General features: G+C 44.7%; 1 protein-coding gene across 1 annotated transcript in view; it reads right to left on the reverse strand.

The window, feature by feature from the left end:
* TMX4 (thioredoxin related transmembrane protein 4) overlaps window positions 1-16,259 on the reverse strand; it is a 54,085-nt gene extending 37,826 nt beyond the window's left edge. The window contains exon 1 of the mRNA XM_083175629.1: window positions 15,799-16,259. Within this exon, the coding sequence (XP_083031755.1) occupies window positions 15,799-15,995 (197 nt within the window). The 5' untranslated portion in view covers window positions 15,996-16,259. The remainder of the gene's footprint in view (window positions 1-15,798) is intronic.
* Window positions 16,260-16,815: the final 556 nt, after the last annotated feature.

Below are 16,815 nucleotides of genomic sequence, written 5' to 3' on the forward strand. Positions count from 1 at the left end.
TTACTCCTATGTAAAAAAGGAAGTTAAGGGGGGGTATTCAATCCTGCGTCACGACTGTCAGGCTAGCCCAATGGTCGTGACCCGGTCTCGTTCTCGGCCGGCTCAACGTCAGCTCGGCAGGCGGGATTCAATGTCCCACCTGCCAAGTGTTGAAAAGGGGGAGTGGCCGCAAGAAACGGACAGAAATCATCGAGCTGTGGCCGGGAGCTCGACAATTCCCGGCCGTTCTCGCCAGAACGGGCCCGACTGCTTGTGAAGTCGGGCCCGTTCTGCTGAGATCCCTGTTCAATGCTGTTGGGGAAGACAGTATTGAATAGGGCCCTGCTGCTATTTTCCCCGTCGGGAACAGCGGCAGGGAATTGAATACCCCCCTCCCCCCTAAGGAGCTCGCTGGTCGATACTTTTTCTCTCTCCAAAGCCAAGTACTGTAGATAGAACCCTATCTCAGCAAATATCCATATGGTTTGGAGACACAAGATCAAGGGAACTGAATAGATAAATATTCCTAGAATACATTCTGACTAATGAAAAAGTTGTTGTGTATCAATAAAGCTTTGCTTGTTGCAAAGCAATCCTCTTGGCCACAGGTCTATAAACAAAGGCAGCATCAGATTAAATTTTTTTTTTTTAACCCCAAACTTTGAAATCTGTTATGAAAATACAATACAATCGTCAAGCCTTGGAAGTCAGATTCATTATGCTGCGACTCTGTTGTGGCCCACATGTACCGTACAGAATAATTACACATCTCCTAAGGCTCTATCAGCTATTCAGTCTGCTCAATGGATTATGTATGAACAGCTCCGAGATAAAAAACAATTTTTGCTACTTTACACTGAAAAAAAAATAAAAAAAGGCAGAGAAAAGAATGTCCTGCACTTTCTACATCACGGGCGACTCTTAATCATACACAAAAGTAGCTCCAAGCAAGACGTTTATTACAAGAATAAAGCATTACAATCAGACTTATTGTTCTCCCAAGTAAGATACTAAGGATTCTATGCAGTTAACTAATTCAGTTGACTGGTCTAGAATATTCCATAGTCTGCATTCGCACAAGGGGGGGGGGGGGGGGGCGGCATCGGCCCGGCAGGATTTGGTGGACTCGCAAGGCTGCGAATTTGCAGTGCTGTAGTGCTTCTAGCACAATGTGGTCTGTATATCAGCACTGATATGCAAACCAGACCTGTGCTAGAAACACCACAGCAGACAGGGACACCCCAGGCAGGGAAGAGGAACTGCATGGGTTTTCAAAGATAGCGGATGCTCTAGAATGAACACTAAACATTCCCATACATAGTGAAATTCATTTAGAATCAGAATGTTAGAAAACTGGGCTCACAGGAGATCGCAGTTTTAGTGCTGGCCAGGGGTGGGCGACAACACGACAAGGGACAGCAACATGGCGTTTTCTGGGAGTGGTCCAGACAACGCTGTTGGTTGTGGTTCAGGGAATACAATCGCCAAACTCAATATACTGTGCAGTCATACCACGGAACGTTCAGTGGGTAAAAGATCGCAGGATGGTAGTATTGCCCAGTTTTTGGAGCAAAGCATAAAAAAAGCAAGTTATTCTGTAACTGGAACAAAACATGATGATACAATATAAGGGGAGCAGATACATTCATAGAATTTTGCATGCAGGGTAAAAACTGGCTTAGTGTTCATTGTAACACCCTGCACCTTTCAAAACACGTGCAGTTCCCCTTTCATGCCTGTGTCGTCACTCTCTGCTGTGGTGCTTCTAACAGTCTGATTTGTATTTCAGCAGAGAGATACAGATCAAACTATGGGCCTTATTTTGGTTCATTCTTTCTGACAAAATCCTTCTTAGATGGACAAAACCATGTGCACTGCAGGGGGGCAGATGTAACATGTGCGGAGAGAATTAGATTTGGGTGAGTAATTTTGTTTCTGTGCAGGTAAAATACTGACTGCTTTATTTTTACACTGCCATATAGATCTCACTTTGAAGTAAAACCCCACCCAAATCTAACGCTCTCTGCACAAGTAACATCTGCCCCACCTGCAGTGCACATGGTTTTGCCCATCTAAGAAGGATTTTGTCAGAAAGAATAAACCAAAATAAGGCCCTAAGTGAGAAACACAACAACAGACAGCGACACCCCAGGAAGGGAAGAGGAACTGAACATGTTTTGAAAGGTGCAGGGTGCTACAATGAACCCTAATTGCTGCTTTTGCATATAGCCCACAAATGCTGGGCAGCTTTATTTTGTACACAGCAATTTTAGATTAGAACTGGAACCTGCCCCTCCCAAATCTAATATCTCTGCACTTTACATCTGCCCCATCTGCAGTGCAGCACGGGTTTGCTCAGGTGCACAGTTACTTGCTTCCATCAAAGTATATTTCACTTAAATCTGAAATTTTAATTGCCTCTAATCGCAAGCATTGTATTCACGTTCTTACTTGTGATTTAGGGAACTTCTGGTGTTTTTGGCAACACACAAGCATACAAAGAAAGCTGTTCAATTAGTTTACATGGAATTAATAGTTGTAACGAGCATTGATGACCTGATACGTATTGAACACTACAGAATGTGCTGAGATGTGAGTGCCAGGAACCAAATAATATGTTCATTGGCACCTTCTGGGGACCAAGCCCGCTCTCTGTGACTCGTTAAATGTCAGGTCGGAATAAATAATGTGAAAGGTTAAAATAAAATTGCATACCAATATATATATATATATAAATAGAATAAATTGGCTAAAGGACTGGAGCTTCCTCATTGGCTCCCACTCAGCGATGGGACAGACCAACCAGTGATGGAGGACCACTCTGCAAACATTGACCGTGGGCAATTGCTTCGCCAGAAGCTATCCAGGCAACCCGATAGGCTGATGCCTGCCACCTCTTATCTGGGATTTTGTTACACCTGCCTGAGGCATGCGAAATCAAATTCCCAAAAGAAGACCTTTTTTCAAGCGAAAACACACAAGTGTCACTAATACCCCTTTTACACCAAAAACATTTCTGGGATGTTGGCGGGTCATGGAGGGGAAGAAATCCAAGGAATAACTCCAAGGAAAAAAACAGGCGCTTGACAAGAGTTGTCCCTCTGAGGTTTAGCAGCTGCTCAAAAAGGGGGGATAGTCAGTCCCCACCTAAAAGATATGTTGGCGGGTCAGCCTGGGTCAGTTCTCAGTGTAAATGCTCTCTTTAAAAATATTCCGGGTCTCTGACCGACCAGGTTTACATCAATGGCAGAGGCTGCATGCAGCCTCCGCTGCTGTCTGTTGTACTATGCAGGCAACAGCGGAGCCGGAGAGATGAATAGATGCCGGTGTGCCGCTTCCATTCACCTCACGGACGAGGCTGGGGGCACATGGACAGAGGCTGGGGGCAGCCTGGCAGCTCTACCAAGCGTTGCGGGAGGTCCCAGCTGGCAGATTTCCTGGCGCTTGGAGATAATGTAATCATCACCAGCTTAGGATCCTCCTCCGCTAATGTTGCCTGCTCAGAATCATGTCAGTTGGGGACAGCGGTGTAAATGTGTTAAAAGCCGGGGCACACCTGGGTTGGAGCCTGGTCCAAAAACCAAGGTGCGGCCTGGCTTTTTAGTATAAAATCAGTATTAACCTTTGTGTTTTCGGGCAATTTTTTTTTTTTCCGGGAGACCAAATTGGTAAGCCTGAAAAAAAATGCAATAATCGAACACTTTTCACTACGTGTTTATTTGCATTTTATTGGATCCTATTCACTAATAATCTGTTCAATAGTTTTTTCAGTTAACACAGAACAAATCATTATAAAAAAACTGTAAAATTGCCTAATTTTGGTCTAGGTACCCTATAAACACTGCACAATACAAGAATGATTAGATACTGTAGATAGATAGATAGATAGATAGATAGATAGATAGATAGATAGATAGATAGATAGATAGATAGATAGATAGATAGATAGATAGATAGATAGAGTTTCACATGTTGTGCTCCACTGGGATGTCTGCTGTGGGATTAAATTACTGATGTACAACTGGGATTAAGAGAATAAGACAATTCTTAAAATTAATCCTAGTGAAGGGCTGAATGAAATCAACTTCACATTGTATTGTAATCTTTTTTTCCTGCGCATAATAAGCATTGAGTTTTATTATGTGTCTGAAATGCCAAGGCAGGAATATTATAAAATGAACCTTTGAAATATTATGCATATATATATAGTTCAGGTAGACTAAAGATACAGAGGGTAAGCCTCTGAAAGGGGATTATAATGATAATTTCAGTTATACTACAACAATTGGTTTCTCGGAGGAAAAAGCTCCATTAACTGGAGAAGAACCAACAGTAACCATTTCCTGTGCAGTAAGTCCTGCTTCAGGAAATGGCTGCCACGGCCACTAATGAGGTGGAGAGAGCAGCAACATGGTCCCCACAGAGTGTATATTAGGTCCATAACAGATGATAATAACTACTCTAATCAACAAAATGAGAAAGATCATTACATGACGTGGTCCTCACAGGGAAGTGGGTTTACCCTCCGCCTGATAAATGCATATTCACAGATATTCAGGAAGGTTGGTAGCATTCCTGCTAGGCGCTGCCCTCACCATTTTAAAATGACAATGCGTACTGCACTAATGGAGGCTCCCCCCTGAACCAGCTTACAGGGCACATCCTCACCTGTCCCCACCCATGGGATGTATTTTTTCTGGTGGAAAATTTGAAAGATGCATCTATTAACAGTGTGGATAGAACTTGGGGGTAGCCCTGCATAACACCCAGAGTGACATATAGGGGAGCATATCATGAAATCCTTCCCTTTCCCCCAGCCAGCCACACACCCTTTTCTGGGTTCCCTCTCTACCCCTCAGCACCCTGGCCTGCGTTGACCCTGGAGTGAACACTAACTGGGCAGAACAGGCAACGTCTGTAAGACATCAATAGCTAGGGACACACTGGAGCGATGGCGGCACAATATGCTGTTTCGTGCCAACAAATCATATTAATCACTCAGTGTATACGGGGTATGACACACACACTCTTACAACCAGAGCCCTGTAGTATGCCTACGAGTAATTGTTTCGTCCTTCATTAAAGTCGTTCCAGTGTGCACACACAATCTGGGCAGATCTGGGCATTCATTCGGGTGTCGGAATAAACACCTGTTGCTCTAGTGCAGTGATGGCTAACCTTGACACTCCAGCTGTTAATGAACTACACATCCCAGCTAAAACTGATGCAGGGCATGCTGGGATGTGTAGTTCAACAACTGCTGGAGTGTCCCATACACACTGGGTGATTTTGAGCTGAAAGCAGCTCACTTTTACCGTTTGAGCTGCTTTCCGCTCAAAAGCCGCCCAGTGTGTATGGCCCGGCGGTGAGTGCTGAGGTGCACTCACACATCATCGCCGGCCACCGCCACTTCACTGCTGTGTAATGGGCATTACAGTGTGTGGTATATTAAGTTATAGGCATTACGGTGCGTGGTATATTATAGGTATTACTGTGTGTGGCATAATGTGTAATAGGCCTTACAGTGCGTGGTATATTATAGGTATTACTGTGTGTGGCATAATGTGTAATAGGCCTTACGGTGTGTGGCATAATGTGAAATAGGCATTACAGAGTGTGGCATCATGTGTAATAGGCATTCCAGTGTGTGGCATCATGTGTAATAGGCATTCCAGTGTGTGGCATCATGTGTAATAGGCATTTTGGTGTGTGGCATAATGTGTAATAGGCATTATGGTGTGTGACAATTGGTTTAATCCTGGCTCAGTGTGCATTTTTTTTATATAGGATTTTGAAAAATGTGCCCTGCTGAGTGGTCCCTGCCCTAGAGTGAACACTAAGAAAGTGAGATATTTTAGAAGACTTTTCCCATTTTTTTTTACAGTGGCAATCATTTACACTAAAAAAAACAGATTGATTTTGCCATGTAATTGATTGCCGCTTTAAAAAAAAACCCTCTCACTTTCTAATTATCACACCCTATTCCATTTGGCCCTAAAGGTGCATACACATAGTGCAATTTTGGCTATGGCCAATTTTGACTATACGATTTTCCTTAAACTCTCCTTAGCCCAGGACCACCGATTTTGACTATATTTTTGGCTGTAAGATTCTGACTATACTAGAACATTGGATTGTACACAATATAGTCAAAATTGGGCTGCCTGCAAGTTTATTTTTAATTGCAATGCTGATCCCATTGGCGCGCATCAGGATGGCAAGCTGTACTGCGCACTAGCTTTTCTTCCAATTTACAACATATAATCAAAACCGGGAGTACAAGTCGCACCATGTGTATATGCACCTTAAGGCCAATATTCAATTACCAGTGGGACACTTCCTCAAGAAATTAACAGGGGAAGCCTATTTTAGCTACAGAATGTCACTAAACATCATGTATTTGTGAGGTGGGATGGGGAGAAGGGTTCATATATTGGAAACTAGGCATATGAAAAATGCACTGAACCTGCGCACTTACTAGATCTCTCTGTAGGGAAACATGTGCATTGAGGGAGTATGGGAAAAATGCTTTTACTTCATATGTCACATGACAGCGGAGAAGGCTTCAGTCTGAGTCTAAGCTGCCCTTTTGGCTCAACCCTAAATACACACGTTGTCTGATGATCCCCTACTGGGTGTGCTTCCTTGGCGGAAAGAGAGACAATGTAACTAACCAACTCATTATTACCTGTGATATTCTAATAACAATATTCTCCCTGATTTAATATCTTTGATTGTCAACACAGGTGTAAACAGGGGTTATTGGGTATAACAACACAGAATCCATGAAGCGATCACAGATTTGAGCGTTAACAGGTTGGCAGGACCATATAACTCCCGAGGTATAGGGGATTTACTTTGCAGATTGGAGGCTGTTGCCAGGTTTCGGGGCTTATTCAATATTTACCTTTGGTAAAAGTGCTGCGGGTCACTGAGGGCCTTATTCTAGTTCACTCTTTCTGACAAAATCCTTCTTAGATAGACAAAACCATGTGCATTGCAGGTGGGGCAGATGTAAAATGTGCAGAGAGAATTAGATTTGGGTGAGTTATTTTGTTTCTGTGCAGGGAAAATACTGGCTGCTTTATTTTTTACACTGCGATATAGATCTCACTTTGAAGTAAAACCCCACCCAAATCTAATTCTCTCTGCACATGTTACATCTGCCCCACCTGCAGTGCACATGGTTTTGTCCATCTAAGAAGGATTTTGTCAGAAAGAGTGAACTAGAATAAGGCCCTTAGAGCAGCATAAAAGAGTTTACTACCTGGAAAAAAGAGTACCAATATTGTGTGTCCTTTCTCACATCAATAAACTGGGTCTGATACATAAGCAACCCGGGTCCTAGTTTTACCCTTTTTTTTTAATCATATGAAATAGTCTGTAACCGATATGCATTTTTAAATAGTCACAATTATAATCACTCTTTGTAACTGTAAGCTCTAAAGTTATTCTTGGAATTAATAATTAATTTCTTGTTCCATTATTCTGTGTTTTTAACCACCTATGGCCTTGTAAGGCACACATGCTACTGATATGTATGAGTCTATACTGATGGCGTAACCGAAGGTCCCCTTGTGATGCCTCTACCGTAACTCTCCACCTTGGTGCCTAACCCTAAACGGTCCCTTCTACAGCCTAACCCAAACCATCCCCTCTGGCAACCTAATAATAACACCCAAAAGTCGTGAAAAATTTGGAAAACCCATGCATCGACAATGACCTTTCTAATGATGGGTAAAATCTAAATGACATGCAAACCATGAGATGTTGTCAACCATTTCCCATGAACTCCTGGACAAACTATATAGTGCACACACACACACACACACACACACACTGTGCAATATTGCCAAAGACCATATGATCTATTATCAGTGGCCACATCCAGGAGTATTCTGTCCTTAATGATATCCTCATACTGAGCTGAATGTAGGGCCTACAGAGTATGATGCATACGAGGTAGTGTTCATTCTAGCACCCGCCATATTTGAAAACCCATGCAGTTGCTCTTCCCTGCCTGGGGTGTCGCTGTCTGCTGTGGTGTTTCTAGCACAGGTCTGGTTTGCATATCAGTGCTGATATACAGACCACACTGCTAGAACCTCTACAGCAGACAGCGACACCCCAGGCAGGGAAGAGGAACTGCATGGGTTTCAAATATAGCGGGTGCTAGAATGAACACTACGAGGAGTAGTAGTACACATCGTCAGTGACATGGAACCTGATTCTGGCGATGGTTGGCAACCATCGAATGATTTGTCCTGCAGCGGCGGCATGTGAGGGGATGTGTTTTTGGTACACGTCCCCTAGCAGGTTACAAGGGGGAAACAGCAGCGCCTGTTGTCCTCCCGATGGCAGCAGCCCACCCCCAGCAAGCATCAGCCCGCCCAGGTGCCCATGGGATAGCCCAGCGTTTTCATGGGGATGCCTATAAAATGCCGCGTCCCTTCCTTCCTGCGGTGAATGGCACAGCAAGCATGTAGTACGTTTATTTATAAGGCGCCGCAAAGTGTCCGCAGCGCCGTACATAGCAAAAAAAAAAATTACAAGGTAACGTACAGGGTGTGTTGAAAAATACAGTATGAATAGGGGTATAGCTGGTAGAACTAAAATCAGCATCAGTTCAGAAGTAGGTGTCAAAATTGTCAAGGAGACTGAAGATGAAGTAGAGGAAGGGAAGAACAGGACAGGAGCACAGGTGAGGTAATGCGGTAGGGTGAGTACGTGAGGAAGGAGGGCCCTGCTCATAAGAGTTAACATACTAAAAATAGGTGGGTGGACGAACGAAATACAATAGGATAAGTAGGAACGGAGGGGAACGGAGGCAGGATAGGAGGATCAAAAGAGGTTAGGAGGAGGGATAGGCTAGTCGAAAAAAGTGGGTTTTAAGGGAGCGCTTGAAGGAGGTAAGGGAATCAGATAGCCTGATGGGTGGCGGGAGGTTGTTCCAGTGCAGGGGGGCAGCGCGAGAGAAATCTTGGACACGGGAGTGGGAGGAGGTGATTAGGTGAGAAGTCAGTCGGCGGTCAGCGATGTAATTCACTACACCCGTTTGCTGAGAAGGTTTGCATCTGGAATCTGCAAAATTGTTAGAAATGTTTTACCAGTATCTATGTAAAAATGTTTTACCAGTGTCTTAGGTCCATGTAAAACATTTACATTTTGACCTTTTTTACCTAGATATTGTAAAACAGCGAACTTCAAATTTGCGCTCATCACATTCCAACATTAATATCAATGATTTTTTTTTTATATAAGCAGCGCTCAAATTATAACTTGTACTTTCAGAAAATAGCATAAAGTCTTTTTACCATTTCTAATACATCAAACAATGTTTAAACCACATGAAGTTTCAAGAAGGGGAACCAAGAAAAAAATAAAAAACTTCCATTTCCTAAACACCACAAGTAAACATGACTGCTTCTTGTTTCGCCGTGTTGTGCTAATAAATCATTTCAGTTAATAACTCCCTATGTATACGTTTTCACAAGGAATATCTGCGCCTGAAATGAAAATGCTTTTATTTTTCAATTTCACTGTCTTGATTGAAACACTTCCTATGTTTAGTGAGAATATGGTAGAACAAAAAGCACTATCATTTTAAGGAATCGGGACATCTGTCAGAATGAACTTAGGTCTACAGTCATTAGGTCGACCCCACTAGGTCGACTGGCAGGAAGGTCGACCTGACTTAAGGTCGACATGAGCCAATGTCGACATGACTTAAGGTCGAATTTGCATAAAGGTCGACATGAGGAAGGTCGACTGGTCATAAGGTCGACATGGGTTTTTCACTGTTTTTTTATCCGAATGTCGACACAGTCGACACGGACACAGTTGGCAATGAGAATCGGACCCTCGCATCGCTCGCTTCGCTCGCGATGCTTCGGGCACGGTGCCTCGCTGCGCTCGGCACACTATTTTATTCTCCCACCATGCCCTAGTGGATGGTAGGGCATGAAATACCGCCTGTCGGCACATGTCGGCTCAAAAAACAGTGAAAACCCCATGTCGACCTTATGACCAGTTGACCTTCCTCATGTCGACATTTATGCAAATTCGACCTTAAGTCATGTCGACCTTGGCCCATGTCGACCTAAAGTCAGGTTGACCTTCCTGCCAGTCGACCTAGTGGGGTCGACCTAATGACTGTAGACCTAAGTTCATTCTAATAGATGACCGCATCCCCATTTTAAATACTATACAACCCATCTCATTAAATGATGGATTATTATTATTTTTTTTTTTTTTACACAATATGGGAGAGATACTGTATGGCCTTTAGATCCACCAGTATGTGCAAAATTATGGGGGGGGGGGGGGTACTGTTTTTGTTATTGTCCAATAATCATAAGACAATTACTGTTAAGGGGGACTCCCTCCTTCAAGACAGGGAGACCCCAAATGCAAGCGTGGGCCAGTATGAAGGAGATAGTTTTCCAGGGATGGGAAACTTTTTTTTTTCCGGAAGTACTGAACAATATTGTCTGATGATCTCAAGTAATTGCCAGACAATTGCAATTGAGGCGAAATTAACTGAAAGGCTTTTTTATCTGGGGCTGACCCCACATATAGTACTAATCTCCCATCCAAAGAAGGAAAATTCTGTTTTGAATTGCACAAAGTACTATTAACAGGGGTTAACCAGACAATAGTTTCCAGCGGATTCACTTGGGTGCCCACACAGTTGTCGATGACAGGTGCCCATACACTAGTAAGATTTATCTTCAGATCTGGCTGGTTGAAACAAAAACATGGTAATATCTGAGTGACAGTTTGTCCGTTTTCCAGCATTTCCAAGCAAATAGTCAACTGTCATTTGGTCTTATCCATAACCATGTTTTTGTTCCAACCAGACAGATCTGCAGATAAATCTGCATGTGTATGGCCACCATTATTTACAGTAGTTTTGTTTCACTTTTTTTTTTTCAACCACCCTCCAAAAAGCAGTTTTAGTATAAATGCGGGTGACCAGTGGGGCTCCTCATCTACAGCAAATGGGTTAATAATTCTATCATTCTGGAACGGTTACTTTCTGGCCTAAGAGCCATTGGGCCTCTCGTAAGCTTTTGGGGTAGAACTGCAGAGAACTCTGCTTTGCACAACTAATCCTGTGTAATCGTACGAAAAAGGGGCTTTCACACAAACAACTGAATAGCTCCCATGCAGTTTAGATTTGAGCAACAAACAATTAAATCTCCCCCTTAGGGGATGTTGAGCCAACTCCAGAATTACCGCGTAGCACATTGAACACACTGCCAGATTGAGTTCGCTGCCAAAATCTCACGAGCTAAACCCCAGAGAAGTGATGAAACATCTATGCTAAAATATATAAACGCACAGCACACCCTTCTCCACCTAACAAAGTGCAAATGTCATTTATAAACGATGTTTGCATGCAGCAGATTAAAAGACGGCAGCTTTCATTTTTAAGTTCAGCCCCTTTGGCGAGCAGAACGATGGCCAAGGGGCAAAACTGCATGATAGGTCTCAAAACACTTGTTTTATCTGCAAACCCCTATAAAATAAGCACTGTTTCCAGTAATACCCCTTTCACACCAGAAATGCAGAGACAAACCCGGGAATGCAGGGACATTCCCGGGTTGGGACCCATTCACACATGCTTTTGAAGCAGGGACAACCCGGGTCGGCACCTTTCACACTGAACCAGGGATGACCCTGCATTTCTATGAGAATAGCATTAAAAATGGCCTTATTTAGGCTCACATTAGATTATTGATTATTAATAATTAAGACACAAAACATTTGTAGTGTTTCAGCCTTTGTTTACTTGTGTAAAACAAATTAAAAGGCTTATGAAAGCATCTTCACCTCTAATCATTAATAGCTCTCTCACCTTCTCATTTGTCCAAGACATGGCACACATTGCAGGCTTTCAGGGGTTAAAATGCACTTCTGGGGTCTGTGGTGCTACAGAACATGCACACGGTCTCCCTGCATGCTGTATGCTGTCTCTGGGCGTGTCTGTGAGTGTCCACCACAACAGGAAGTTGCCCTGTTAGCAAATCAGCACTAGCAGAGGCAACACGGGAAGCAGGGACATGTGTCCCTGCACCTTTCACACCAGCCAGTAACCCTGGAAGGACCCGGGAGTAACCCTGCTACCTAGCAGGGTTGAATTGCCGGCAAATTAACCCGGGAATTTGTCCCTGAAACCTTTCACACCAGAGCTAGTCCCGGGTTGTTCCCGGACTCAACCCGGGAATTTAGGCTGGTGTGAAAGGGGTATCATGAAACATATGAAATATCCAAAAAACAAGACCCCTCGTATTGTGCAAGGCTCCTACAGCACCCGTCACCGACTAACAAAATGCGTTAAAAGATTTTTACAAACAAAGTAACAGGTTGTGCTAGAATTTAAAAAAAAAAAAACTTTATTCAAAAGAAAAGCTTTTGTGTGTAATCCAACCTGATGAGATTTGTCTAGCATTACAGTCTTATAAAACGTAGAATTGATAGATTGGGGATAGAGGCAAAATTGCACTAAGTCTTGCATTATGACAGCCCGCTGTCTCGTGGGCCTCCACATTCAAATCAGCGGGATTACCAGCACAACAGCGGTATAAACTATACCACTGTATCTCCTGTGTAACCAATGCATAATCTTGCATACATTACATCATTATAATCTAGATCTCAATTATAACCAGAGCTTTATTTCATTTTGTCTGAGGACAAAGCCTTGGATCACCACCGGAACAACCATGGTTTCAGTATATAAACTGGCCATAGTATCTGGACACCCGTGTCCAGGATGCCTGCACCCAATGGCGCAGAACCTACACTCATTAACGCGCTTTATAGAACAATGCAGGGGGCATGCAATCAGCACAGCATCCCAGTGGTCAGGATGACAGTATTCAGGGGGATTAGGGTTGGACTGCTAAAAGGCAGGGTTAGTGGTGCAGGGGGGAATATTTAGGGTGCCATCAGATCCCTTGTTGGGATTTTAACTATTGGGATGATGGGGTCAGTCGGCATCCTCACCACCGTGTTAGTGCATGTATCCCGTGCAGGGTGCCGCTCCCCAGACTCTGCAGCATGCCAATCAAGCTGTGTCTTTAAATAAAATAAAACACTAGAGAAGAAAATTTGAAGTAACTTTTGGGGGTGGGTGTAAATGTGGATTGTATTTTCTGGTGAATGCATGGGCGTTTCATTCAGCATGTGGCACAAAGTAAATCCATAAAAATGCATAAAGGGACTATACCATCGTTAAGGCCTACATTCACTAAGCCGAAGTTTTGCACGCAGCCTTGCTTGCGATACCTCGGCAACTCCCTCCCGGGGATCCGCCGGGCTACCCAGCAGCTAGGATCGCATATAATACATCGTATGCACCCTTTTTTCATACAATGTAATGTACTATATGCAATGCCCTTCACTGCCCCAGGGAACGACAACCCCTTGTGGTAGCCCTAGCTACCTACAGATGCGATCCGATGTACATAGGACAGGAATCAGAATGAAATTACATTCTATATGACATGATTTATCAACCGGATGGGTCGAAATCATGTTAAAAAGTGCCATATTGTACTAGTGTATGGCCACCTTTACATTACATCATACAGTAAAATAGGACTATTACCTGGGGACTATTCAAGTGTTTAATGGGCACCCACAATTGCATTGCCCTGTCACTTCAGACGAGGGTGGTATGCCATTATTTGTGCGCCCAGTGTTTTAGCTCACTGATCGTGCCCTGAAGTGCCACTTGGGTGCTCGTATGGGTCACTTATCGGACACTTATTATGGTCACTACTCCAGGAGGATATGAGCAGAAATTACATTAGTGAGCCTGGTGGCAGAAACTATAGTACAGCAATAGAGGGGGGGGGGGGGGGGGCATAGAGTGTGCAGCTGCATTACACATTTTAATGTATGTAAATGTTGAGAAGATGGGGTACTCTAATATAACATTCGTAAACTCAGAATATAACCATAATTAACAATTACTACATATATTTATATGCACATATATATATATAGATATATATACACACATGGTGTACACACACACATATATATATATATATATATATATATATATATATAATCCAATGAAAACACGTCACTCCGGGTCTAGTGAAACAACACAAGGTTTACTGCGTACTGTCTACGCCGTTTCGGGCTGGGCCCGTCTTCAGGACATACATACATACACACACATACATGTACACTAGCCTTTACCATAGATATATCTGTATGTATACATGTGTTTAATGGGGTCTATGTAATTAAGGCCCCCTTACACTGGTCCGACTTGTCCGAGACACAAGTCAGACCGGATTTCCCTTGAACTCCCCCAGAAGCCCTTACATAGGATTTTGCACTTGATGTGCCATATTCTATATGTGATACTGTATACCGCATAATTAATGAGGATTATTGCATGTATAAGGGAGCTGCTGGGGAATGGTATGCGATATATTGCAGGTTCTAAAAAGCACAGGAAATGTTCAGCTGATGGGTCCGATTCTGATTTACCCTATGTGCTGCAGGTCTGAATCTGGACTCAGACTCGATGTGCATAGGGATGCACAATGGATCCAATCAGGTCTCAAACACCTGCGATTTGCCCAATTTTCATCCGATCTCTCAGCCTGATCCATCGGAATCGGATGAAAAGAGGACAAATCGCACAAGTTTATGGGGGCCTAAGCCTTGGATAAAGTGGATTGGAGAATAAAGCACCAACCTGCTCCTCTCATTTTTCAAACCTTTACCTACAGTACGTTCACTTTATTTCTCTCCAAGGCATAAGGTATCATAATACACTATGAGATAAATTGAGTGACACCGGCCCAAAATCCGATGCACGGTACCGTCGGAGGAGGTCGGACAGCCTGCACATAACATCATGTCTGACCTTGGGTGCTGCAGCCGTGAGGTGGTGAGGAGCAGCAAGGCAGGTGGCAGGTGCTGACCATTAGCGGGTGTCCAGCAGGACAAGCAGTGGCGAGTATTACAATTTTAAAATAACCTGTCAAATGACTAGCCGGCCTTTGATTGGCTGAGAGTACTCTCTCTCAGCCAATCAGAGCCCAGCAAGTCATTTGACAGGTTATTTTAAAATATTAATACCCGCCGCTGCCCATCCTGCTGAACACCAGCTAGCACTCAGCACCAGCTGCCCCCTGCGGCGCCCGCCCTGCTGTGCCTCACCGCCCACTGCAGCACCTGCCGCCCGCCCCAGCTCCCCGGTTTTACATGTGATAAATCGCATGCAATTTATCACATGTAAAAAAATGCCACATCAAATCGTATGTGAGCCTCCCAGCGAGCTGCTGGGTGGCTCACAGGAGAATTGAGTATGGGGGCCTTTAGTACCACTACCTACTCCCTAATATCTCTCTATGGATTCAGTATGAAATCCCGGCGGTCGGGATCCCGGCGTTCAAAATCCCGACCGCCGAAATCCCGGAAAGGGGGGGATGTGGATCGCCCCCCCTTGCGGGCTCGGTGCCTCGCTACGCTCGGCACGCTAATTTATTCTCCCTCCAGGGGTGTCGTGGATAACCACGGAGGGAGAAAGTGTCGGGATTCCGGCGTCGGGATTCTGAACGCCGGGATTTTAACTGCATCCCCTCTCTATATACTATGTAGATCTATGGTGGTATACTCCATGTTCTAAACATGCTGCAATACACTCCACTGTCCCTGTTAGGGTATATATAATCACCCCAGTAACACAGGGTACCTAGGGCAGCACAGGGGTAATAAGGGGCAAGGAAATGTAAGTGCAGGGGGTACATGGCACACTGCCCCCATGTAATGTGACAGTATACTTACAATGTGACCATCCACTGCCCATCCAGGAGCAGCGACCAGTTGCTGGAGGTGACAGCCCTCACCGTGCCCTCAGTCCGGGCCGCCCCACACAGCACGGTCACCGCTGCCAGCCACAGCGTCGCCATTCCGCCCGGGCCTGTGTGGGGAAGCAGCAGCAGCCCTCTGTCACCCGCCCCGCTCCGGGATCCCGCCACCATGATGACAGCAGCGGCGTGTGTGTGTGACAGCAGGAAGTGCGGCCCGGCCCTGCCGCCCAGTCACACAGCAGCTGCAGCAGCCGGGCAGTGCCGGGGCCGCCTGTCAGTGTGGGCGGGGGAGCGGGCACCGTATATGGGAGATTTATTATTTATTACCGCACACTGGCAGCGTATGTATATACACTGCGGGCACGCACCCTCTACCCAGCAGCTGCCCTGCGCCCAGGCCAACTGACACTCAGAGGCAGAGCTAAAGGAATAATACATAGGTAAACACGCCACGGCCACGACCCTCCCACTGTGCGTGAAGAGAACCTAGCTCCTCCCCCACCCGTGGATTGGCATGAGTGACGTCAGAGAATGAGTCCTGCCTCTGCCCCTTTTTTATGTCACTGTTTGAAAGGTCTGCGCAGTGTCTCTAGGTCAACACCAAAAGGTTGACAGCAAACTGTCAAAAAATGTTCACATAAAAAGGTCAACATTATATTTGGTACTCTTTACCTAGCACGGCGCCCACGATTTTGATCGTGGGCGTCGCAAGTAAAAAAAATCGCGGGCATTGAATGCACTAATAATCGGCCGCGACGCGACCGACGCGATGCCCGCGATTTCCCATAGGGATCAATGTTAAATTTCTCAATTGACCCGATTTTACTGTTCAATGCCTCAATTGACACGATTTTTCCATAGGAAACAATGTTAAATGGCCCACAGAGGCCAAATAGGCACCCTAAAGTGTGAAATGGCCCCCACATTTTTTAACGCCACCCCACGATCAACGTGAACCCGAAGCGTGGCGAGCGCAGCGAGCCCGCGAGGG

This window comes from Crinia signifera, chromosome 3 (genome assembly GCF_055691185.1).
Source record: "Crinia signifera chromosome 3, ASM5569118v1, whole genome shotgun sequence".
Taxonomy (NCBI): domain Eukaryota; kingdom Metazoa; phylum Chordata; class Amphibia; order Anura; family Myobatrachidae; genus Crinia; species Crinia signifera.